Genomic DNA, 26034 nt, shown 5'->3' with positions numbered 1-26034 from the left:
TGATGTGTTCCAACATCTTTTCCTCCTGCCACAGACAAAGCTAGGTGAGCTGTGGAATAAACATAAGGATATCAGAGCTCTGCACCTGTCTGTAAAATGACATGAATTTAATCAAATCCATTTCTAGTCTCAGAGCTCAGATACACCACTGGCCCTGCTCCTCTTCCCCCAGGTGACTGCTTGTTGTGCCTTTAGTGTAGGCTCTGGCATATGCTCAACATCACCAGCAAGCAACTAAGCAGAGATGTAGAGGGACTACATTATTTGATTTCCGATTATGTACAGCTATCTTCTCTTCTGTGCTCTCACTGGCCTTATGGATTACAGTAAAACTGCAGCTAACCTGAGCCAGATCCTGCTTATGCCTCACTTATGCCAAGGTAAGTTAGGAGAAACTGTGGCCCAGTCAGTGAAACTACATGAGAGTAAGACTGGGTACAAAGCTCATTAACATTTTTAATGGCACTGCTGTTTGAATAAATGCTAGTTCTCTTTATCTAGAGCAAAAACAACAACAAAAAGGACAATCCCAAGGTGGGAAAATATATGTCCACTGACAGACGAATTACTCTTACTGAAGATTCAAAATAGATTTTTTTTACATCAAGGAAATAAAAGCCAGATAAACAGCAGCTTTAATGGCCACTTAAAACATCCACCTGCAGGAAGGTATTTTTGCTGTATCTGCCAAATGTGGTACCTAAAAATACCCACAATACCAGAAAATTAGAAAAAATTAGTCTTCTGCTTCTGGTATGTTTTATAACGGTTACCTCTCTATGTTTTATAATGGTTACATCTAATTCAGAGTGTATCAGACAAGAAAAGGAGGAGTTCAAGGAAGACAAGACTTTTAATCTAGTTAATTAATAGGAGGGATAGCATGTGAAAACCATATGTAAAATGAGAACATAATCATATTCTGCTCAGGCTGCTGCTCATTTGGTAGAAAGAAGTTAACAAGGGGCCTTGCAATCTATTTAATTGGCCACAGGATCAGAGTCTGCATCAGCCTTTTGTTCACAGAGCCACACTCTTTCGTGCCTCCTGCCCCTCCCCACAGAAAATAAAGATGATGCTGCAAGACCCTCCTTCAACTCTATGAGGCTGTCAGTAATAAGCCACATACAAGTCAGTGGAGAAGCTGCCTCCAGCACTCAGCTACTGCAGCTGCAGGGATTGCCGCTGCGCACACCCGTGACAAGCACACCAATGCCAGAAACACCACTCCTGACAAGACACTCTCTATAGGAGCCTCGTTACCAGCCAGTGACGACTGCTCCATACAGAAACCATTCCCAGCTCTCATGAAGAGGTGCATTGATTTTGCTGGTGCTTATTATGTTCCAGTAATGCGAAGGCATCAACAAGTACATATGGGGAAGGATTGTATTTTTTTTCTTGAAGTCTCAAGCTCCAAATCTAAATGAAAATCACATAGCTTTATCTTGAGATGTGCAAAGGAGGATTTAACCAAACCAGCTAAACTTGGCATTTACATAGGAAACTACAGAACACAGTACGTAACTTTGTGACTTAATCTTGAAATGAGGTCTAATGAGGTTTAGCATGATGAGTATGAATACATCGTTGTAATAATAACTTTTTTTGCAATAATTAGTACAGATGATTGTTATAATGATTTTAAAATAAGAGATAATCTAATCTGTTTTCACTCTTTTTCTTGGCATTCAAAGGCTGGGCTTGATTTCTGCACAGTAATGGAACAAGAAAGTTTCACCTCCATTTGTTAGGTCTTTGCACACTCTATCTTTTCTACAGTTAAACCATGTGGAATTTCCAGCCCAAGCAAAAACTTCAATGTTCCAGTACTTCATTATTCAACTTTCAAAAAATCCCAGCAGAAGAGACGCAGAGTGTCTGTGACATGAATCTCATGTGCTTTCTTTTCACCTTGGGGAGAGGATAGATTAGCCTCAGTCTTTACAAGAATTTGTCAAGTAGTTACATTTTAATCCTAATTTATTTATGCCTGAATCCAGCAAAGCACTTAAGCATATCCTTATGCTAAACATATTAATTAGCCCATTAACACTACAGTTAAACACCATGCAAACTCTGACGGATACTTTTCACTTCCTTATCCTGCAGAAAGCATTTTATTTGTATTATAATTAATTAATTTTACCTGAAACACCATCTATATGTTGATGGTTGCAAAAATAGTATTAATTTGCCATAACCACTGCAAACTGGACAGGTGAAGTGAGTTTATCTCAGCCCACATTTCTGCCCCATGTTTTCACTGTAACCTGAAAAGACTACTATGGAAAGTCAGGTGTATCACCTACTGGTTAAATGCAAACAAAACAGAGTTACCTTCCTTTGTTTTGCAATGCTTCTTTAAAACAACAGATGCTCAGTTAAATCTCATGTTCAGGCATTTATAACATCTGTTTTCTGTTCCCTTGGAAAGTATACTCACAATAGTGCTCAAATGAATTACAATGAGATTTGTCAGTTGAAACCTAAAAGGGAGTTCAGGGGATAAACAATTTTAGGAGGAAAAACATAGGTGTTTAATAGCTTTAAACACGTTTTCAGATGGTTCAAATAGGCAAATCTCCATTACAGCCACAGTTTGAGACCTGATGTAACCTTCGTGAGGTCTCCAGAGAGATGTAAGCCCACAGGAAGAGGAGGTGAAGCAGAGTCTACAGGGGTGGGGAGCCTGAGGGTGCAGGCCATGAACCCACAGCACAAGCAGGAGAAGCCTTTATGCATCAGTATTCTGGCTCTGCAGCCTTCTCCAGCAATCACCACCAGCACAAGAAAAATTTTTCACCTTAAGAATGAATAAATCTTCAGTGTTCTCTTGTAAAACTGGAGCCTGCCTATTCAAAGGCACTGAGGAGGCTCCAGTAAAGAACTTTCATAATCACATTTTCTTCTTAACAGCTTTTATGAGAACACAGGAAGGTCTTTCTCCCCTTCCAAGCCTGAAGAGACCTGGAGAACGGTATTGACAAAGACAGTCCTTCAACTCAGGAGTAGAATTTGACTCAATTATTCTGGAGGCTAACAGTAAGTAAAGATAAAAATATTGCTTTGAAGAGAAGGGTTTCATTGCAGCAAAATTATATACAAGCATCTAATAAAGTATAATCTAAGACTTGTCATTCATACAGCTATCATTTTCTCTGTAGCAGCTCTGAAACGAATTCATGCAGCACTGCTACACAAGTAAGACAACTTTGATCAGGTAAACCAGTTCTGTTGCCAATGTCCCTTCCTCTTATAACCGTTGGCCCCCTTTTTTTGTCCAAATTATACTTCTTCCTTTGAAAGACTCCTCTATCCTCACAATGCCTCTCCTAATCCCTTGTACAGACTCCACGCATTTGTGTTCCAGTTTCACCCTTGCTACCTTCCAGGCATGTTACTCATGCCAGTGTCTTGAAACAACACAACATTTAGTTCTTCCAGACTCTTTGAGTCAATGCCTCATTTCTCGTGAAGTAACTCCTGCTTTCCTCCACAGCTTGAGTGGAGGGGCGTGTTTGTGACTAACATACTGTTCGATCTTTCTTCCCCAAGGACCACTACCTAGCAGTTTACAGGGAGGCTCAGTTCCCATGAAAAACAGAAAGCTAACCAAGTTCAAATAGCTCTAGAATTTTAAAAGCAAAGTACACCCATCTCTTATGTAGCATGTCATACAAAGAATAAAGAGCACTTTGGAAAAAAAAAATAATTAAATATTATTCATTGTCTGAGCACACAGCTGTTTATGAGATGAGATTCAGAAACCATCCTCCTTAAAGCTCCAGAGGAATTCTGCCTTCACTGTTAATTCACAAGCAGAACACAGTGCTCTTCTCACTGAGGGCCTGATGTTACATGTAAATGTCATCCCTTCAGAAAGTAGCTAGAAAACAACAAGAAGTTTAAAGATAAACAACTTCAAGGAGAAGCAAACACTGTGGTTAGGTTTGGATTGGCTTTATTGAAATTTCTTTGTGTCCAAGGTACTGTTACCACACAATTCAGAAAGCAGAATAACCAAATTCATTTCATTGAAGCCAGAAACTCATCTGAAGTTATCTGAAGGACAGAATGTTCTCAAATAGCCTTTTACACACTGAACAGATGAGCAATCTTTGAGCCTTTATTTCTTATATATTATAATGTATTCTGTTAACTTGTCTTCAGTGAAACAAAAGCAAATCAGGCCTCAAAATCTGGTCCATCCTGTTCTTAGAATCTCTCAGTGCAGCAAGCAGAAAAGTTCCTCAAACTTGAGTCAAGCTAACTGAGGTACCAGGAGCAGATTCATTTTCTCTGGCCTCTCCATTTGCAGGGCAGGCCAGGCCAGAGGAAGTGTCAGAGAACATACCCAAATTTTCCAGTTTTTCCCTTCATACAATGGGAACATATCAGATTGCAGCTGCAAAGCTCTAGTGAGAGCTCAAGGTGGGAAGATAGCAGAAGATTCTCTCTCTTATAACCAAAATCTCCTCTCAGCACATGAGCAGCTACCTGAACAGCACCCTGGAGACAAGTCTAACACCAAAGAAACAAATGCTAGTTACAGGAACCTCTTCAGGGAACTCCTATTGCTCAGGATGTTTAAAACTAGGCCAGACAGAACTGTGGCAGCAGCACAACAAAAAATGGATAGCAGAGGCGCTTCCTTAGTCTCCAGCCTCTGCTGGATTTCACTGCTGTTAATTGGGAAGTTGAGAGACCCAGGGCACTGCAAACGGGATGTGAGGCTTTTTAACCAGAGCTTGCTGACTACTGCTTCACTGCCCTCTGCTTTTGTGGGCTGCTTTACCGGTAAACTTCACATAACTGAAACAGGGGGTCACGCTTTCAACCCTGCTGATGCACTTCACCCAAGAAAAAGTTTTAGCAATCACCACTTGCCTTTTGGGAGGCAACAAGAATTCTCTTTCCTCACCAGGTCTGATAGAGGAACATGAGAAATTACACTTTTTAAAATAATAAGAAAACCCTGTAAGTTAACTGTCTATAAAAAAACAAGCCACCCAGGCAGAGCTGAATTCACAAGGCCTTGTACTGTATAACCACAGCCACCCCACACCACTTTATACAATTTGTTGATCATTTGAATTAACAGATTCAAAAGGCTTCATTTTAAGAACACATAAAGGCCATACTAGCAGATTGTAACCATGTTTAAAGCTACATTCACAAAGACTCCAACTGAATAAGAAGAGGAAAAATATGTTTTTTCCAGCATGTTTAACCTGGGAAACTTAACTGGTTTCAGTACAGCTCAAAAAGACCTCTTCTGTTAAAAAGCACATGAATAAGCTCACTGAGTCTCCCAGCAAAGTAACCTGCCCAAGCCCTTGCAGGACCAGAGGCTTGCTTGCTCCTTGCTATGCTTCTAAACAGAAGCTAAACTACATTTCAACAACTTCAAACAGGCTCATGGAAACCCAAAGATATACATGTCATTGCTTAGTCACCTGACGGAGTGCTACAGCACTTGCCCTACTAGTGCCTTCCCACCTGTAGCACGTATTTCATGCTGTATTATTGTTATGTTGGGTGTTTTCAGACAGCAAGAGACTACATCTTTATTTAGCTTTATAACCCACCCACTGTACCTTGCGAGCATCCCAACAGACATGTCTCAGTGACCAACTTCAAAGGTATTGTGCACATAAATCCCCTTGCCCTGCTCTGGCAGCAACCCAGGGAATGCTTTCCATGCGCAATACCAAGCTGCGGGACTCAACCCTACACACTGGGTGACAAAAGGTCATGTTTTCTGCTCAGCAAAAGTGTAATCAAACATCTATTTTATCACTAAACTGTAACCTCCTCAACACATCAGTGTCCAGCCCACTGGTAGGCAGCATAAAACATAGGGCTCTACCCCCTTTATGTAATGAGTGTAACTCTACTCTTTGCTACTTACACACAGGACTATGTACTGAAACACACAAGTGCTAAGGAAAGCATGGAAACGATTTTAGACACCCTGATTTCCCTTCTGCTTTACCTCACAGGAACCGTACACACACCTGTGGTTCCTGGGTGGGGGGGAGCACGGTGTATTTCACTGCTGGCCATGTCTCTGTGGGGAGAAGAGGGACAGTGTAATTAACCCCAGGTCTGCGTGTCAGTTTTGCGGCTATAAATGCTCAGTTCTGGATTTACTACTTCCTTCACAGACCGTTTAGAAGCGCAGCCCGGGCTGTCAGGCAGCTCCACACCGCTGATAAACCCTGCCCGCCTCTCTCCCCACCTTACTGACTTGTGTGCCAGCTTGAGGGATTCCCTCGCTGCTCTTCGCTGTAGGGCCGGCCGCATCCGGGGAGGTTCACTCTCACCACCGGCCGGTCCGGCTCCACAGCCGGGGCGGCAGCGGGGCTCAGAGCCGGGCACAACCGTGCTGCCCCGGGCAGAGGGAAGAGCGTCCCGGGGAAGCCAAGGTGTAGCCCCGAGGCAGTGCCCCCAGGATGCTCCTCAGACCCTGCTCCGCCGGGCTACCCCTCCTCCTCGGCCGCAGACCTGCCTCTGCCGAGCGGAGGGTCCCAGACTCCATCACTCGAACGACGGCGGCAGCCGAGGCTGCCCTCAGGCGGGGGCTACCCTGAGTCGGGAACGGCCTGAGGCAGCGCCGGCAGCCGGGGCTGGAGTGAGCCGGGAGAGCGGCAGGGAGGGCTGCGGTGGGGCGGTGCGAGGCGGGGGCTGCCTGAGGCGGGGGCTGCCCGCCCCGCCCCGCCCCGCCGCCGGGAGCCGGCCGGCCTGGCCCCGCCCCGCCCCGCGCCGCCGCGTGCCGCGCTGAGCTCGCCGCCGCTGAGCGCGCGAGGGGCGGGCGCCGGCAGCGCGGCCGCGGGGAGAGCGGGTCCATGGAGCACAACCACGTCCACCTGCACAACGGCTCCCTCCTGGCGCACCACCGCTATGGCTGCGGCCTGGGGTACGCACCTGTCGTCTACTACAGCCTGCTGCTGTGCCTCGGGCTGCCGGGTGAGTGCCGGGCGGGGACGCGCCGCCGTGCCCGGGCTGCCCCGGGAGCTGCCGCGGCCGGGAGAGGCTCCCGCAGAGCTGCCGGTAGCGCCCGCAGGAGCGTCCTCTGCCCGGCTGCCTGCGGCGCGGCGCGGTGCGGGATGGGCGCCCTGCGGTGTCCCCGGCAGCGGGTTCTCGGTGGGGCTGAGCGCGGGTGTTTCGCAGACAGCGCCTTCTCCGCCCGACACGCCGCTGCCCGTGCTTTTTGGTCGCTTGCAGGGGTTTGTCCCCGCCTGCCCTCGCACCGCTGCAGCCGCTTTCTCACCCGGCCTCGGGCGCTCTGACTTTGAACTTGACATACAAAGTCTCAGCCTGTCGTGAAGTTCCGGCCGTTATCAGCTTGGCGATGTGAAGGCAGAGCGGTACGAGGACAGCCGGGTCTGTCCCCTGTCGATCGCGGGCCGGGCTGGCTGTAATGAGAAATGTAGATGAGGAGGTTTTGTAGTGCAAATCTGGGGCAAGGTTGGCTTTAGGAGCAGCATGGCACCAGTGAGGAACTAGGCTGGGGAAGGAGCATGCTATCAAGAGGTTAGCAGACAGTTTTGTCTTACTCAGGGGGCTGTCTACAGCTGATGGAGCAGGACAGTACCTAGAAAGTCCGGTGTTGGGGTCAGTGCCCTGCAAGGGCAATGGCAATACTGACACTGAGATCCCTGAGTGCAGGTACAGGGCTCAGAAGAAAGTCCCAGCTCACAGGCACCAGCCTCCAGCCTGCATAACATTCCGTGAAATCTCCTAGTTAGAAAGGGGACAAAGACGATATAGAGATGCTAGAGATGAGAAAAGCAAGAGAGACCCCAAATGGGGAAGGAAAGGATGTTTCAGGCTTGGGTGTGAATACCTGTGAGGCACCATTGCCAGCATGCACGTATCCACAGCTCAGAATGTGCAGATGCCACATGAGCATCACATCAGCATCAGTGTGTCAGCTGAGACAAGGGAATGAGCAGGTTTCACCTCCCGGAGGGGACTGTCTGAGGCTGTCAGTGAGACACCTTGGCATATAGGACCACAGGGAACTGCTCGTGCAGCACCACTTCTGCAGGTAAAGACTGGCCTTCAGTAGGAAGAGCTGCCAGCCCAGCACAGCTTGGGTGGGCAAACATCATGGCTTGCTCCCTCGCTTAACATCTCCAGCCTCAGAGTGACCTACAGCGATCCCAAGGACAGGCAGAATGAGTCGGGGAAAAGTTAGAGCAATGTGATGCACCAGGGTGAATTGGTATTTTAAGGGTGCAATACAAGAGTTCGGTTGTGTCTGTGTACAGCTACACATTTAAATTGCTGTGTAAAATAACAAGCAGCAGTGACATTCAGGAGTCTACAATTTCTAAATGTTTTGTTCACCTAAATTCCTTCTTCAAGCAATTAATTCATAGAAAAAAGTCTAATCAGACATGAAGAGCAGCCTACCATAGCAGGTACCTGCATGAAACAATGTTCTTTGTGGTGGGGTTTTGTTTGATTTGGGGTTTTTTATGCCTTCCTGGCTTATAATTAAAATTTGAAGATTGGCTAATAGTTCAGACTAATACTTCACAAACTGGGAAGTTAAGTCCTGTACTTCCCCACAGAGGATGTAGTGCTTATGTCTCTGCTCTACAGTATTGATGAGTATCAGCTCTGACCTGAAGGGACCCAGGCAGCAGGGGTAAGAAGGTAGTTTCCTCTTCATTAATGCCTTAGATTTCCACAGTAATGCCAAGCTGTGTTTCAGCACCTGTCCCCTAGGAACTGACCAAGACCTTCTCAAGATTATCAGGTGAAGAAGTTGTTATGAAGCAGTCTGTAGCTAAACTTGCCTTTGTATGTCTCCAAAACGGGGAAAGTCTTATGGGCACAGACAAGAAAGATCCCTTAATGAGTGTTCAGCACATACTTGCACCAGCTCCCTAGGGGTACTGCATTGTAATTGCAGACCTAATGCTGTTACTTTAAGAACATGGTTAAAATTGGTGTGCAATCCACATTAGCAATGGTGACATGCATTTCTTGGTGAATCGGACATCAGTTGATTAGAGCAGTGGCACCAGTGGTAGTACTTAACAGAACTGACCAAAGCATTTGGTGGTGAAACAGTGCTGGGTTCAGTGGACTCACATCAGGTATGAATGTGTCAGCTTGTTCAGTGCACATTATCTGAGGATAACGTTGGCACTAACACCTGAAAACACTGCACATGTACACTGTGCTGAGTGCATGAGAAATGTATGATTCTCATGTGAAGACTGCACAGAGATGAGAACAAGCTGGATATGTTTAGGGGAAGACTCAAATAGCCAAGATTCATTGAGGATACGTTACAGGGTGAGAGCAGCGCTAAAAAGAGCTTGTAATGTTTTAATTTGAAGCTGCTTTTCGGTTTTCTGACATTAGAAAATTGGAAAGGTAGCACACTTACTACCTGTAGAAAAAGAACCCTGAAGTCTGTGGGATCAGAGCAATTAGCTTTGTGTGGTGCCAAGAATTTAAGAGAAACAGTGTCTAGGATCTGTTCTCAAATACAGCACTAGTGCAGTGTTTTGCTGAAATCCAAACGGTTTACTCCTTGCCACAAATCTTGATGACAGACTGATGAGAAGAGAAACCAGTTAACTGTTTCTGCCTTTCCTGCTCTAGTGTCTGAAGGAAATTTCACTAACTCAACAACTCCACTTTGAGGCCAAGTGATGCCAGGCCTGATTGTGCATGCAGAGAAAGCATCCTTTCCCCTCCCTTGCGTAACCCAGGCACCTCAGCAGATCCTGTTCTCAGCAGCGACTTTTTCTCCCTCCCTGTTCAACCAGGCACCAGAAAGTCTGAGAAAGGCAGAGACAAGAGAGCGCAAAGTGAACTCCTTCACCCCTGCTCTGGCTGTGGCACACAGAGGCAAGTTCCAAGCTGTGCCCTGCAAAGAGGGGCAACCACAGAGGCACCAGTGCAAGCAGACCCTGCTGCAGCAGGTACTGTGTCCCCAGGTGGTCTGGTACTGTACTGCAGGTACAGTCTGCCAGAGGTGATCCTGCCTCCTGATCAGCAAGGATGGGAGATCTCTTTTCCCTCTAAGCAGATACTGCTGAGACAGAAACTGTTTTCTCAGACCTGTTGTGAGTGCAGATGTGCAGCGGTGTGCCACAAATGTGCAGTCCTGCTGCCAGAAGCAGGCTGTGTGGGACAGGGAGAAGCTGCTGCTGCAAGGGTGGGGATCAGAGCAAGGCAATAGCACTGGAAGTGGGGTCATGCTTCCATTTGTGGGGGGAATGGTATAGTTTACAGAGCTGTTCTGCAGCCCCTGTTCTACCATCCCTGCACTCCCTTTGACTGTCACGCAGAGAGAACTTCTCAAGCACCTCCAGTTAGCCACGAGGCAAGAGCGGGACTCCAGGAAGGCTTAATGGAAATGTTTCTTGCTTTAGTGAGAGAAAATGACAGAGGTGTTGTGGAATGTGAGGGAGAGAAGAAATTGCTTTGATTCAATCTAGAAGGGGGCTGGTAAGGTGAGAAAGAAAAGAGCAACAGGTACCAACTCTTAGTCCATCCCTTTGCCAGCGAGAGCTGCACAAAGCAGTTATACCACAGAGCTCCTGCTATGGCTGTGCCTCTGAACATGGCCAGGAAGGTCAAGGAGAGAAGCAGCAACGCTTGTGCAGGCACCTGGCTTTGACCCTGATTCCTGCTTCGTTAGAAGGTGCAGCAGCAACAGCATTGCCTTCCACACAGTCACCTTCCCTGTCGGGGGTGTAGTGTATTGCTGCAGAAAGGACAAAGTGGCCGCATTTCCCACACTGGGGCCTGGTCTGATCCCTTCTTTCCAGGGGTCTCCTCCTCCTGGAGAGGGAGAGTAAAATCTGGCTTTCTTACTGTGTGGTCGCTGGTTCCACTTTGCTCCCTGGTCAGTTGCCTACCTGGGGAGCAACTCTGCTTCAGGAGTCATCACATGCCAGTGACACAAAGTATGGACATACCTGGCATCCTTACAGCATCTCCGAGAGGTTACAAACCAATGTCCCAGGGAAGTACCACTCCAAACATTGAAAGTCCACAAAGGCTTCTTTTCTTTGTGCTTAAAACTGATCCCATCTAAACGCAAATTCAGAATTGCAAGCTTGGGAAAGCAGGCTGGACAAACTTGGTTGTAAGCAGATAGCTTTCATGTCAGACCTGCGCTGAACAAGGTGTTGTGGAGGTGGGGACAGCCTGTATCATTCAAAGCTCAGCCATGCACAGCATGTACTCAGTGGCCTCCATGCAGGGGAAGAGAAGCTGTAGTCCTGACCTAGAGGAAGTAAGCTCAGCAGGGTGCCTGACCTTTATAACACACTGTCAAGATAGGTACATTATGGACCTTACCCCAATAGGCTGGGTGTCCTTGCACAGCAAGCCAGATGCTCCCTAGGGTGTTTCATTGACACTCAGAAGCGTAACATTTGCACTGTGCCCATGCAAACCACAGTACAGTCACAGGCAAACTGAAACAGTGAAGAACTGGTCCTTCTGCAGCCTTCTCCCCAGATGCAGTGTGGAATAAGGAGGCTACTCGGAAGGAATGCAAGCCAGGGTCGTCCTGGCAAGGCAAGTAGTGCTGGTGGGCTGTGAATCCCTGATCTAAGAGACCACCACCATGCAACAGCCGAGCTGCGCTACCTCCACTCCCATGGTGTAGGGGGAATGAGACCTGAAGAACACTGCTATCACTGTGCTTATAGCCATGACCTGGTTAGTACCACGAGTAGGAAGGAGGACAGGTAGCAATGTTTGTTGATGATTCACATGGCATATAATACCCAGTAAATATCAAAGCAGGCAGAAGGTAGGTGTACGTACAGCACACAGCAGTGCAGAAGTGTGTCTGACCTGTTTTGGATTCCTGCCATCTACTGCCTAGTATATTCTTCTGCAATCACAGTAGAGGCTTCTGATTAAAGAGAGCATTTCCAACACCTGAATAGATAGCCTTTTTCATAAAAGAACACCTGAACAATAGAAGTGCTAGAGGAAGATCTGAAAATATGAGTGGGAGAATTGTTACAAGCAGAGTTATGACCTTGAAAAAACAGCAGTCTTTAGCTGTTGCTCATTAGATAGAGTTCATACAATGAATAAGAACTGAACACTCCTGAGGCCTAATTCAACCCCCCTTTTAAAGGCCACACTTTCTCTGACTTTAAATCTGAATTGGACACAAAGCCAGTACATTGCATCCTGCTTAAAGGAGGGCAAATAAACTGGCAGAACTTTAGCTCAGCTGTCGGAGCAACTGAAGGGCACTACAGTACACTGCAGTAGCACTACTAGACAGAGGGAAACAAAACTGCTACTAACATGCTTAAAATGAGTCATTTCCTATTGTAAAGTTAATGCTTTTTCTTTAAGGAAAGAAGAATCATTAGGAAAAAGAATAGTTTCATTACAGTGTCTCTGCATAGAACCGGTGACAGATGGGAGTGATTTAGTTTGGTCACTATGTCTGGAGACTGTGGCCACTAAAACCTTGCATCCTGAATGGCAGCATGTGGCTGAATCCATGCTCATGCAGAAAAGGGCCTGATTGCACATCTCTGAATGCCACTACAGAGTACAACGGCTAACTTTGGTTTTCTTCTGCCACATCAGTAGGAAACGTCACTGTCAGGGCTGTTATGATAACGAGGTGCAATATTTGGGAGGCCCAGTAGACTATGAAGTGCACAACCTTGCATGGCAGGCTGCTAAAATGGATTGGGAAGGAAAAACTCCAAAGATTTTTCCCTGAAATGACGACACAAAAGAGAGAGCACAGCCAGTTTTCACGGTAGGTGGGTAATGCAGAGCCCCCAGTTGTTAAGAAGTCAAGCATTCAGAAGCACTAGGCAGCCTAATATCCTGCTGTTCTTCATCCAATCCCTTAGTTCTATCCTTCTCCTCCTCCTCTTTGTGCTCCCTTCTGTAAAATGGGGGTGAATCAGCAGAAACAAGCCAGCAGGAGAAGACCTTCATCCGCATACATCAAAACAATTTGCTATAGGCAGCAAACAACATGGAGATATCTGTCCTGACGTGATGCGTCCTCTGCTTTCACATGCCAAGGGCAAAACACTCCCTGGCCTATAACCTTCTGTTTCAGGTTGTCTTTTTGAGCCTTTAATCTCTTTCCCCATTAACTTTGAGACACCAGAAAAGGAAGCAAAGCCAAAATTAACATCTTGAGCAAAGGAGGCCTTGCACACAATTCCATTTTTATTCTTCAGTGTAAAGGTACATATGTATGTAAGCATCCTAAACCCTAGTGTCTGGAGTGCTGTTGGTGGTGGTCTAGGGGTGATCTGATGGGAGAAGATGGTATTGGGTTCCCAGCCAGGACACCAGTATGGTTATGCAGAGGAAACGGAGTAGAGGCAACCAAGTAGGACCAGAATTAGCAGTACAGAAGATGACTACAAGGAGTTTTATCCCTTTATATATGGAAGAGGAGAGAAACCTGCCTATGAAACACTGAACACATGTTTTTCACTGAAATTGTTCTTTTCTGCCATCTGAAACTGAGTCCCTGGAATAGAGTCATTTAACTTTTCCATCTTTTCAATCATATGGTGCATTGACTCTATGGACAGGTGCACTAGAGGTTGCCTTTGGTTTCAAGACAAATTACCTGTCAGTTACATCAGACTAGGACATTTCACAGACATTTGTTCATTCCAAGTGTGTGTTTTCCTCAGTGTCCACACTAGCACACCAAAAAGTGATCTGTCTAGTATGGATGCAGTGTATTTTGTGTGGGGGAAATAAAGCCAAACTGTGATGATTTTACATAGCTTGTAATTTCCTGCATATTGTGTAAAATTGGCAGAGTCTCTGAGAAAGCTTGGCCATGGGGTTTGCAAGCATGAGCTCCTATTGCATTAGCTAATGCTTTAGGAAGACATAAAGACTAGAGTTTTTTTTAGTAAAACCTCAATCAGAAGTAAAATCCTCTTTAATTATTCATGCTCAGTAAAGAATTCATACTGGTGCCCTTATGAAATCATGTCCTCCCTCCATCCTAGTCATCCCATCAAATACCTTTGGCACCTGCCTTAATGCTTCGGTGTTCGGTATCAGAAGGGTATAATGCCATCTTTGAGCTCAAGTTACTCAGCTTGAGACCTCTTAAACTTTACTGACAGCCTACATTTAGAAGCCACAGACACCTGCCAAATGAGTTACCCGAATTGCCTTGAAAATTTCCTTCTGTCCAGATATGTTACATGAATAACCATCATTTTACAGATCGCTTTTTCCTCCTCCCAGCACGAATTTCATGAGAAAGCCTTACTGCTATGCTGGCAAGATGCAACACTAGATTGTGAGATGGGAGTATTAAACATTTTTGCCCTGGTGCGAGTGCCTTTAAGAAAGGCTTCAAGGAGGGGGAGAATGTCCAGGAGTCATTAGAGGCTTTCTGCACTGCTCAGGGCAGGCTGATAAGGAGGGTGAAGATGGCAGGAACCAGATCCCTGTCGCATTTACGTGAGTCATCAGTGAGCATGTACACCTCCTCACATCCTAGCCTAGGGATCCTCTGGGCCCTTCTAATATGGCAGAAATAGCCCTATTTTATAATGATTAGTGAAAAAAAACTACTCCAATGGTCTAGGAAAGCCAAAAGCAACACAATGTAATTACACCTGTCCACCAGACAAGTTACTGCACTTAAGCCTGAGTGGTTGGCAAGGCTGAAAGTGCATACCCGCCCTTGGCATCTCCACGCCATTACCACATCTGTGCCCTCCAACAGAGAGGAAGTGCTTTTGGCTGGATTAAAATCCTTCTCTGGCCTCCATGACCCACTGACGGCTAGTGCCAGCTATGGAGCAGAGTACCCCATTCACTGCATTCTTCCCCAGAGCCACCTCAGCTAATAAAGCTGTCAGTGAGAAAAGCAGCCCTGGAGGCCAGACTTCCTCATCAGAATCGGGCCTCTGACACTAACTCTTTAATTCACTTGTGACTTGTAAGTGCAAGGCCATGCCATGTTTCCTCTGGCATCTGGGCAGGAGTTTGATCATCCTCCACCTTCAGGTTCACTCCCACCATCAAAATTGGCACAGTCTGTCCCTGTACATGTGATTTCTAAGCACAAACCAAGAGAGCCTTACAGCAAGGTTCAAAACCTCCTCCAGTGGCAGTCCTGCATCCATGCCCCTACAGTAGCTTTTGTGATGATCATTTTCCATGTTAGAGCCCTCTCCATCCCCTGGGAGGTGATGCAGGCACAGGCAGAAGGGACTGAGGGCTCTCCCCTCCCCTGAGGGCGAGCAGGTCTGTGCCATTCAGTGCACTCAGGCAATTGAACAACAAATAAATCAATTTATTTTAAAAGTCAATCCTCACAGGAACTCTCAGGGAAGGAAAGAATTGTATTGCACTAATTATAGTCTATAAAGTATCTCTTTACACTTCACAATGGTTTAAGGAAGGATCTCAGAATACAATGGTAAAAGAGAGAAACAAATTACATTAGCCATGAGCAGGCACCATTCACAGGGTCTGTCCCTGTATGCTGTAGAGTTTGGCCAATACCAGTTGTAAGAGGAAAATATGTAACTACCCTATCGTCTTCAGGGGCAGACAGCATCCAGGGGTCATTTTAAAAGACCACATAACCAGCTATAGCCAACATCAGTAATAAACACGTTTCTGTTACCACAGCATTTTATTTTATTAACAGTTCTGTTGTGTAGCTTCCATCAGAAACCTCTCATTGTCATCATCTTTTCCAGAGAGCCCACACACAGAGTGAGCACTGAATATCATCCTCATCTCCAATCTGGTAGCTATTGGCAAGTGACTGTGTTTGTAACCATGGTCAGATTTGGCTCCTGGACACTGGACACTGTACCTGTTTACATCTCAATAACATTACTTCCTAGTTTAGAGGATATAACCTATTTCCATGTAGCCAAGACATCGCCTTTTTTCACCATATACTTTCAGCATATCGTACTCAGAGTTTCTAAATTTAAGGAGGAGGTGTTACAAACATGTTTTCTGTAGCAATTCAAGTTTTCCTGTTTGTAACCATCTCTCCGTGCCAGTCAGGTGACTAACACAAGGCCTGCAGAGTAGTTTCATGCCCTGCACAATAATTTGTAGGGATCCTAGCAACAACCGCATTCGGTAAAAGGTGTCCATTATAGTCAGTGACCTAATGTTTATCACACTCAGTAAGCGACACTCACGGCTACTTCATTTAGGTGGTTTATGATGCTGAACTACTGAACCACACAGCAGGCCTTATTCCCAACTCAGCAGTGCTACCACTTGTGTTGTAAAGGCTGTTTCACTGCACAGGCTGCTGTGTACATGCAAAATGCTCTCAATAAAAAAAACGACACCAAAGCCCAAAAACCTGCCTGTTTCTTCTTTAGTCAAATACAATTGCTCCTGCTTAAGCTCACACACTGTGATAATAGTCAGTGGAAGGAGCTCTGCGAATCCCCTGCACTTGAGCTATGACTATAATCCATAAAACAAGAAGGTGGAGAAAAAACTGCGCCTTTAGGTCACAGGCACCACTTTGAAGAGACACAGAAGACTGAATGGGGTCTGGAGGCAAGGCAGCATGGGGTTGGTATGGGAAACAGTCCTAAATCCACATGAGAACAAGGGTTCCTCCTAAAGGATGACCCCTCTCAGATACATAGGATCCCCAGTGGCATGAATTTCAGTGCTACAGTTTGTACTCAAAAGATGAGTCAGAGGAGGTGTCAAAGCTGAGATTCAAGTATCCCGTGATGAAGCCTGCCTGGGTTAGAAGGTTGCTGTATTTTGAGCAGTGTGGACCACTTGTGTTTGTGTGTCAAGAGGCACTCTGAGGTTGTGTCTCAGTGTCTGAAGGGAAAGACTTAAGACTGGCATTCTTACAATTACTTCTCATCATCTGCTAGTGGCATCTCAAGGCTTCAGCCGTCTAGTCCCTAATCAAGCCCTGGGTCTCAACCACATACTTAAAAATTCAGAATGCTGCACTGCAGCAAACGACAGTGGCAGAAATTCCCATCTATCGTCCCCTAATCAACTCCCAGCACAGTGATCAATGTCTTTTAAATCCAGATAATCTTAACTACTTCATATCTAGAAAAAATGCTGCAAGAAATGTTCAGTACACCATGCAGGACAATTTAGGGGCACTGACATATCCAGTAGCTGCAGCTCCCCAGTTACAGTAGGGACAGACACATTTATATCGCCATCGCCATCTCTACCATAGTCTTTATCACTGACTACAATATCAGTGCAAGAATTAGGGTAAATTAAGATCTGGTTGCAAATACTCTTTCATCACCTTTCACCTGGAGTAAGTAATTTTTGCCTACAGGAGAGCTTGTGGGGCACTGAGTATGCACCCAGGAGTCAGCAAGGTGCTGGCACAAGGACGTGGTTATTCATACAGTGTCGTTCCCACCCATTTCCCATTTTACTGAGCTTTAGACAGCGTTTGAGGACACACTGGTGAGGACACTGGCCAGGAAATGAGTGAAGGACTGAGACTTGTCCATAGCTCAGCTTCCCTTTCCCTATACATCATGCAGCAGGAAAAACAGTCCCAAGCCCTGAGCTAAGGCACTGTGATATTGGCAACTTTCTGCTGCACCCCAGTGTATGTCTGCTTTCATAAAGTAAATGATATTACAATATTTCATATCATCCAGCCAGAAAAAGCCCTAATGTGATCCCAGAGAAAGCATTTCCAATACAAGATACTGTAACCCTTGCAGAAAAATGGCATGTACTTTGTCAGATCAATTTTCTAATCCGGCTCACCAAGCAAAGCTCACTGACAGTAAGTGAATAACTTGCATTTCACTACATGATATTACTGCTATTGCTGGGAACCCTGAGAAAGACAGGGAGAGGGGGTACACAGGAAAGGACTGCTCATAAATCTACTCCTGTAGGAGAGTGGGGTTAGAACCAAACAGCCGGATCCCCACAACGGGCAGAAGGGGTGGGGAGCAAGGCTGCTGTGCCTGGACGTGGTATGACTTCAGCACCCCTGCAGGATACCCTCTGACAGGCAGGCCAGTGTTGCCAGCAGTGACCAGTGTCCTCAGGCATTCCCCTTGCTGCACACTGGCTTCAGCTGCTGCCACTGAAGTGAGTCAAATCCAAGGATTTAAAGAGAAGATGAACCCTGTGGGTCACATCCAGTAATTGTGAAGCCAAGCCACTCAGCCTGGCTGGCCAAAACCAACATTTGCTGCAGAGTCAAGATAAACATTCCAGCTTGAGGATTTCCTTGACAGTACATCACTCACCGTACCTCTACAGCACAGCAGCAGGCATAACAGAGGCATTTCATAAGCAAGTAAGTGAAAAATGACACAGCAGTTCTAGCTGTATTGCCCCCATCTCCTACGCCTGCTCTGAGTGGCAATCAGTGCAGTTGCGTTCATGTTAATAGAGGCCAGAACTGGGAAAATTACCTGGCTGAAGGCGATTTGAGACAATGTTGTTGGAAAGTTCACGCTTATTTATTTGTTTAGGGAAGGAATCAGTTGATTGTCATGTTTCATTTAGTTTTGTTCCAAGTTACAAAATGAACATATGAAGTTAATACAAAAGCAGGTGACAAGAGGGCTGTTACTCAGTATCATTCACTCTGCTGCAGTTCATTTCCCTGGTGGCAGAAATCTGCACCCAGACAACAGGCTTTGAAGGCATTTATGAAGGCACAAGTTTTCTCCCATGCCAACACTTCAAAAAGAATGAGCATTTTCGGTTGTGGCACATATGTTCTAGGTCATCATTACCTTAATGTCAGCAACTTCCTTTCTCTCTGATTTAAAAGAATCCTTACAGTTATTGTTGACTTGTTTTGGGAAATCCATCAAAGCTGACAGAAACGTTTGAAGCACTGAATTCACAGAAGGGGTGATTTACAGAACAGTTATGAAAATGTCAAATACAAACATTTGGCAGTCTCTAGTACAGTAAACCAGATCCCTGATTTTTAAGCACTACTTCAGGTATTGTAGGCAAATGATACAAACTTCTGGTGGGAACAATTTCACGTGTCTCACTCCAGCCATACTGCTGGTAATAATAGGACTTTTTTTTCCCCTATTCAAGACCACACAGTAAGTTCTATTAAAAGTGAGCAAGTGGTTAAAGTTCAGCTACACCTTAGTTCACCAGGAAAGCTCTCAAGGATTGCAAGGGCTGTTTGCAGTCATGGTGAGCAGCTCTGCCTGGCCAGGGGCTGTAGGACTGAGTGCTTCCTAGAACATCCCTTATAGCACTGGTTCAAGCAGACACCAAAACATATCACAGCTTTAGGAGACTGAAGCAAACCAGACAGTGAAACAGCAGAGATGGGACACTCGCTTCACTGCAGTATTTAGTGTCATGCAATACATCTAGGCATGGTTTAGGTGATGGGTCTGTACTGTGGCCAGAAAGTTGCAAGCAGATGCCTTTTCAGGAAACTCAAGGATGTTTATACTTAGCCTGAATCAGAACATCCATCATGTCTGAAGTGACCAGCAGCGTCTCCTCAGACTCAGCTGTATCACGCCAGAGGAATGCCTTCCAGTTGAAGGACTTCTAAAGAAGAGCTCGAGATAAGCAAGTGGGTCTGTGGAACAGACTGCTTCAGTGGTGGGAAGGGAGATGCTTCTTCAGAGCCTGTCTGTAAGAGATGAAAATTACAGGAGACTCATCCTGGGCAGAGCTGGAAACTTTGTGTGCTGTAACACACCTCCAGCTCTCAGGAGACCCAAGGATGTGTTTCCCAGATAGCCCCTCTCTAGATTAGGTTCCCACTCAGTCAAGGGAGAATCACCTAATCCAGGTGGCTTTTCAGCTCTTTCTAGACAGAGTTCTAAACTAGAACAGGGAAGCACCATGAGCTAGGATGAGCAACAAAATGTCTCTCTCCACAGCCCCCCCACCCTGCAGGTCTGTCAGTTGTTTAAACAGTAAAAAAGTGAAAAAAACAAGTGAGAAAATAAGAGTGTGTGTGAGAGATACCGGTTTCTTTCTCCTGCTGCCCTTCCTCGCAGTGCAAAGGCAGGGGCCTCAGCACCCCCTGCTCACAATGCTGCTGCCATGCCCACAGCAGCAGCAGGGCTCACCATAGAGCAGCAACAGACCTAGGGCTATGACTCTACATCTGTTCCAAGGAGATAGCCAAGGGATGTTGGATACCATCTAACCCCATGCCTGGAGTCCCACATTCCTGTGTCTCTCATCCCAGTCTGCCAGAACACTGAGTGTCAATGTGTCCCACAGCTGGGAGCAGGGCCACATGCTCCTCATTGCAACAGCTTCTCTGAGGGACCCAACTGTAGTGCTTTCCTTTTGGTTTCTTGAATTTCAGTAAAGGTGGCCATGTTGATTGGTGATTGAACAGAGCTACTGCTCCAAGCAAGGGCTCAGGAAAGGTGGTGTTATGTCTTAACTGCCTAACTCTGTGTTTCTGTTTCCACAGCAAACATCTTGACGGTTATCATCCTTTCCCAGCTCGTGGCTCGCAGGCAGAAGTCCTCCTATAACTACCTTCTAGCTCTAGCTGCTGCTGACATCCTGGTTCTGTTCTTCATTGTCTTTGTCGACTTCCTCATGGAAGACTTCATCTTAAACAAACAGATGCCTCAGGTACTGGACAAAATAATTGAGGTCTTGGAGTTCTCTTCTATCCACACCTCCATTTGGATTACAGTTCCACTAACAATCGACAGGTATATAGCTGTGTGCCATCCGCTGAAGTATCACACAGTCTCCTACCCTGCTCGTACTCGAAAAGTCATTGTAAGTGTCTACATCACCTGCTTTTTGACCAGCATCCCCTACTACTGGTGGCCTAACATTTGGATTGAAGACTACATAAGCACATCAATGCATCACGTCCTCATCTGGATCCACTGCTTTACCGTTTACTTGGTGCCCTGCTCCATCTTCTTCATCCTGAATTCCATCATCGTGTACAAGCTGCGTCGAAAGAGCCATTTCCGACTGCGAGGGTACTCCACAGGGAAAACAACAGCCATTTTGTTTACTATAACTTCTATTTTTGCCATACTTTGGGCACCAAGAGTAATCATGATACTGTATCACCTCTACGTATCACCTATAAACAACAGCTGGGTGGTACATATTGTGTCGGACATCGCCAATATGCTCGCGCTGCTGAACACTGCAATTAATTTCTTCCTCTACTGTTTTATTAGCAAAAGATTTCGCACAATGGCAGCTGCCACGCTGAAAGCCTTCTTTAAGTGTCAGAAGCAGCCTGTGCAATTCTATACAAACCATAACTTTTCCATAACAAGCAGCCCCTGGATTTCCCCAGCCAACTCGCACTGCATCAAAATGCTTGTTTACCAGTATGATAAGAATGGAAAGCCTATAAAAATATCACCATGAAAAGGGCAATAGTTTGAGTTTCTGGATGCAAGTTTTCAAGTGGTTACATCTTCAGGATGTAAATTGCTGAAATGGCTGTTTTGACAAGTGGTCATTTGATTTCATTTCCCTGGGAGACCGAGGGCAGATCAGACTGTTAAGGAGGGATCGGGAGCACTTGATTTTAGGAGCAAAAGTGAGAAGGCAAATGCCTCCATCTCTTACACAGCATTTTGAATATGCTTCAGAGTTCAAGTCTTAGTGTTCAGTTGCACTCAAATGCTTTGCATCCCAGCACCAGTGCAGTCTGAAGTCATTGGAGGGGGGAAGCCACAACAGTGTTTAATTACAACTTTTAAAACACAACAACAAAACCTTACTTGACCTTGCAGTTCACTATCGACAGAGCAAATGGATGCTTTTATGTACTGTGGAAGGTGCCATTTCTGGTGTGTGCACTTGCCAAAATATGGTATGTTGTTGCTGACACAAAATACTACCACAGTCTTGCTATCAAGACCTTGCTGCAGGAGGCAGCCTGCAAGACACAAACTGGGACGTGCCCTTTCTGGCTCACCTGAACAAGGCTCGAGGACCGTTATAGTACATGTCACAGCCTTGGCACGGAAAGCAATCCTGCAAGCTGCCAATATTCATATGTTTTAATTTGTTATTTAAGAATGAGACCAAGACAGGAGAGCTCAAGGGAGGGAGGGAGGTTTCTAGAGCCAAGAACAAAAGCAGCATCTTTCCCCAGCTATTTCAGTTATGGTGTGTACAGACTTCGAAGTGTGAGGCCAAGTCCTGCCTAATGCAGAGATCCCACTGAAGCTGCTCCTGCGAGGTTTGGAGTAATCACAGCCTTCAGGTTCCCTCTTAACCAATAAAGACTCTCCATTATCCCCATGTTCAGGCCTTTAGCATTAACATACAAAAAACTCAGTCTAAGATTTTTCTACTGACAGTTTATGCCCTCCTATTGCAGATTTGCCATTTAATTGTTAAAAAAAACAATTTGTGAAATAAGGCTATTAAATACCCACCAGCAGTAAAAACATAGATCAGCTTGGACTGAGGCTTTTGAGTATTTACCTTATTTAAATTAGCTTAAATTCTCCTCCCTTACACTCAATCCCAGTAATGCTGAGTGTAGAAATTGAGATTTACAGGAAGGTGGAAAATGCATTTCTTGTAATTTCTCTCCTTCTCAGACCACATACCTTCTTACTTCTATATTAGATGCTTAATGCAGCCTTACTGAATGTGAGAGCAGACTTCCTTGCGTGGTGAACACAAGCACAATGTGGTCAGTGGACACAGCAGCTTCCCAGCAAATGAGAAGTAGTCTAGTGCTAGCTCTGCCTGTGCCCATATCCATTTCCAGTGGGGCATCAGGGACTAACATCAAGGTCCTCTGCAAAGGGATCAAGTCAATCCCACTTTGGTGGGATACGAGGGCTGAAAGTGTCTCTCTAAACCCCATGGATGGCTCAGTTTTGGTGCATTTCCCCTAAGAAACACCAAGTTGCAAGAGTCCTACTGAGGACAGCAGCTTGGTTCCCTTCTGCCACAGAGGCTGCATTTGCACACCTACTTATACTAGCATCCTGCAAGAGCAAAACCGACACCAGACCTGAGCATGCCTTCCCCAGGAGGGAACGGCAGCACAAGCCATGTAGAGCAGGACCCCAGGCAAAGGCTGGCTTGTGAGTGGAGGGGCTTTCTCAGGACAGATCGAGGCTACTCAGGTCAGGCAGGAGCACAGAGACAGAATGCCCAGTGCCTCGGGGGGCACTACCCAACCCTCTCCTACCAGCAGAGCAGTCAGGAGAGTTGCTCAGCACTCCTCTGCGAGGTGCTGGAGCACCACAGGGACCACTCTGGTTAGAGCAAGGAGAAGGGGAGCTGAGAGCAAGAGGTGACCCTTTGCACCCTCACCCACCAAAGGGATGCTACCCACCTAAATCTCCCCAGATTGAAAGGAAAATGGGGAGCTTCCTCATCCTGTGTGTGCTGCTTGTCCCTGTGTTCTCAGCAAAGCTTCACACTTACTTGCAATAATAAAGCGTAAGAGGGATGCTCAGCCTTGCTGTGTTTGCCATGGCAAGGTTAAAATGATTGCTCCCTTTACCAGAGTTTTACGGAAATTCAGTTCTGGGGCCATGCCTTTTACCCTCCTCTCAGAAACCTCTCTCTGGTCTCTGTCATTCAATAGTAACCAAAGTTACCTTATGAAAAAGGTACTGTATGTTTCATTTCGGGAAAACACTGTATTTATAACTTATTTTTATTCTGTTATGAGGAATGCTTGTCTGAGTTACATGTGAATGAGTCTGAAGTGCAATATCTGTATAGATAAGTGGTTCTTTTTGGAGAATGTATCTATTGAAAAAAACTATTTATACAAGAAATTCACTATTTACTTAATATAATGCTAACCTTACAGAAAATAGTGAATGTTTAGGGCTTTTATTTATTGAAAAGATTCAATTAGGTGCATGGCATATGCTGCCATTCACGTGGTGTGATCCGTTAGTTTCTGTAACATAATGTTTATCCTGCAAACAAGCAATGTCATCTGATTTTTCCTGTTCTGATTATGCATTTTTGTAAATTACCAGATCTGAAAACAAAACTTTTGTGTGAATATTTTATTTCCCACTAAAAATAACCCATTAAATTGTAACTTCATTTGAAAAACCTCGCCATCCTTGCCCATATCACTTTAGAAATTACAAGGTGCAATTTTCATGTGTGGTGGATTGGTCATTTCATTTCTGATAATTTAGGGTTTTAAGAGCTTACTTCCAAAGCCCCTTGAAGTCAAAGGGAAGGTTGCTTGTGGGTTTTGTGGTTGTTTTTTCCAATCCCCATCAATTTATGAGGGCTTTGGATCAAGCTGTAGCTTGCTAATGGACATTTGAAGCCTTCTTAGAGTCCAGTTTGGATAATAAAGCCTTGACTTTTTAGTCTGCCATATGGAAGCTGCTGTTGATAATACTTGCCTTATTTTTGGTTGTGTGAAGCGTCTTGCAATGACTGTTGCTAACTAGCCAATGTCTTGCTGTATTATTCGTACCTCCTGATTTTCCAATAGTAAAAACTTAACCAAGCACATATAGTGCCATTATTTATGGGAAAAGTATCCTGGAGACAAAACCATCCCTGTTGTGGAGATGGTCTTTTGTACTCTGTTTAATTTATATTTCAAATATCTACAATTAGAAAAAATAAGCTGTGAATGGACAGTTTTACAATTACTTACAGGTATATGTCCTTGAAGACCACAGATAGGAACAAAATACTTTTTAGACAAGTTGCTGGTATATAAAATTATGGGACCTACCACCTACTCAAATTGTGAATATTGATATTTTCATAAGTAGACAATATATTGTGTTTGACAAACTTGTTTGTATTATAATAAATTATGAGATGGTGCATAACTTACCACTGTATTTGGAGCTATTGTTTGATTTATAGATTCTTATGACATACTTTTGATTTATAGGTACCTACACTATAAGTAAGACCAGTCCTTGGCAACCATTACTCAGTAAAACATTAAAGATTTGCATATTGTTACATATGTGAACATGATAAACGTATTATACCTGTTGCCAGAAACTGAAAGTGCAAGAAGGGAACTATGATCAGAAAATACAAAATCCGAGAGTGGATTCAGGACCTCATGGGACTGCCTGTGGAGGAAGCTCAGTATTTCTTCAGATGAGAAATACCAACACTCTGCAGAATTCGTATCTCCATCAAATGTAAAACTCTGTGTGCTCAAGCTCCTGGCTTCTCTGGAGACGTGACAGGGCATTAGGAGAATATTTTAATTATTAAAACTAAGCAGAAAGTGGAATAGAGAAGGAACTGATTAGAAAAGTCCAGTGTCTTAGAGTTCAAGAAATGTAAGGGTAAACATATGAGAGGAGAGGGTGATCCAGGTAATGCCCAACCCACTTGTCAAGTCTCCCTGCTGTAAAAGGCTTGGAAACAGGTTTTAAAGGACAGCATCAAAGAGAGGTAAGTGGGGAAGGCACACTGCTGAAAGGGCTCAAAGCGTCAGATTTGATGGAGCTTATCAGAGCTGTTCCTTATGGAGGGAGCCTGAGATCTGCCCATCTCCATACTTTCATTAACAGCCGTGGCATTCAGAGTACTGATGAAGCTCCCAGATTATTAAAAAGGGCATTGTATTTCCTTCAGTCCCCCGCTGGCAAGGTATTTCATGTAGGAGCTGGATGACCTTGAAGATTCGAGTGATAAAATGGGATGAATTCAATACTAATAAACAAGGCTCTCCACTTGTCTGCCTGTAACAATACATTTGCTATAAACCCTCAGTAGTCAGAAACAACCAGGAACCCAGTTGTGCCAGCTGGGCTTGAATGGCCATGAGTCACCAAGAGAAAGCAGCTGAGAAAAATCCTAGAGTTTAATCACAGTCATTTCTAAAGCTACAGCATAGAATTAATTACATTTTACAAGACTTCACAGGCCATATGCATTCATATGTATAAAGGGATAAACAGCAATAGAGAAGAGCTTAATACACAGAGCTAGAACAAGAATAAATGGTTGTGAACTTTCCTGAGGTAAATCTGCTCTGGAAGTTAGAAGACAGTCTCTAACTACCAAAGCAGGGAGTCTCAGCAAAAGCCTTTTCAGCAG

The 26034-nt window shown here is 45.1% G+C and overlaps 1 protein-coding gene and 1 long non-coding RNA gene across 3 annotated transcripts in view; one reads left to right on the top strand and one right to left on the bottom strand.

Moving 5' to 3' along the window:
• The window catches only part of LOC133219441 (uncharacterized), a 56154-nt gene extending 49541 nt beyond the window's left edge, over positions 1-6613 (bottom strand). Inside the window, exons 1-2 of the long non-coding RNA XR_009727438.1 lie at positions 6511-6613; positions 5999-6071 (exon numbers count right to left, since the gene is read on the bottom strand). This is a non-coding gene — a long non-coding RNA (uncharacterized LOC133219441). The remainder of the gene's footprint in view (positions 1-5998; positions 6072-6510) is intronic.
• Positions 6614-6816: 203 nt separating this feature from the next.
• GPR139 (G protein-coupled receptor 139) lies at positions 6817-24804 on the top strand. 2 transcript variants are annotated; one of them, XR_009727473.1, is made up of 4 exons: positions 6834-6972; positions 9798-9971; positions 10423-10487; positions 12364-13776. XR_009727473.1 is itself a non-coding variant. In XM_061367019.1 (2 exons), exons 1-2 carry the CDS (start codon positions 6852-6854, stop codon positions 21373-21375), a joined length of 1056 nt encoding a protein of 351 aa, XP_061223003.1. In that variant the 5' UTR covers positions 6817-6851; the 3' UTR covers positions 21376-24804. The 2 variants fall into 2 exon arrangements, 1 of the variants encoding a protein (XP_061223003.1); XM_061367019.1 differs by lacking the exons at positions 9798-9971; positions 10423-10487; positions 12364-13776 and adding an exon at positions 20441-24804 and having other exon boundaries at positions 6817-6972.
• Positions 24805-26034: the final 1230 nt, after the last annotated feature.

This window comes from Neopsephotus bourkii, unplaced genomic scaffold (assembly GCF_033783945.1).
Source record: "Neopsephotus bourkii isolate Nb327-2 ecotype Australia unplaced genomic scaffold, CSIRO-AGI_Nbou_v1 NB_126, whole genome shotgun sequence".
Lineage (NCBI taxonomy): Eukaryota > Metazoa > Chordata > Aves > Psittaciformes > Psittacidae > Neopsephotus > Neopsephotus bourkii.
Note: the sequence above shows the minus strand (reverse complement) of the source record. Positions and strands in the feature narration are given on the sequence as shown.

Excerpts from the sequence above, each read along its gene's own strand:
- GPR139 (XM_061367019.1), top strand. The coding sequence starts at position 6,852 with ATGGAGCACAACCACGTCCACCTGCACAACGGCTCCCTCCTGGCGCAC. Across the intron at positions 6,973-20,440 it reads GCTGTGCCTCGGGCTGCCGG|CAAACATCTTGACGGTTATC; the intron begins GTGAGTGCCGGG and ends CTGTTTCCACAG.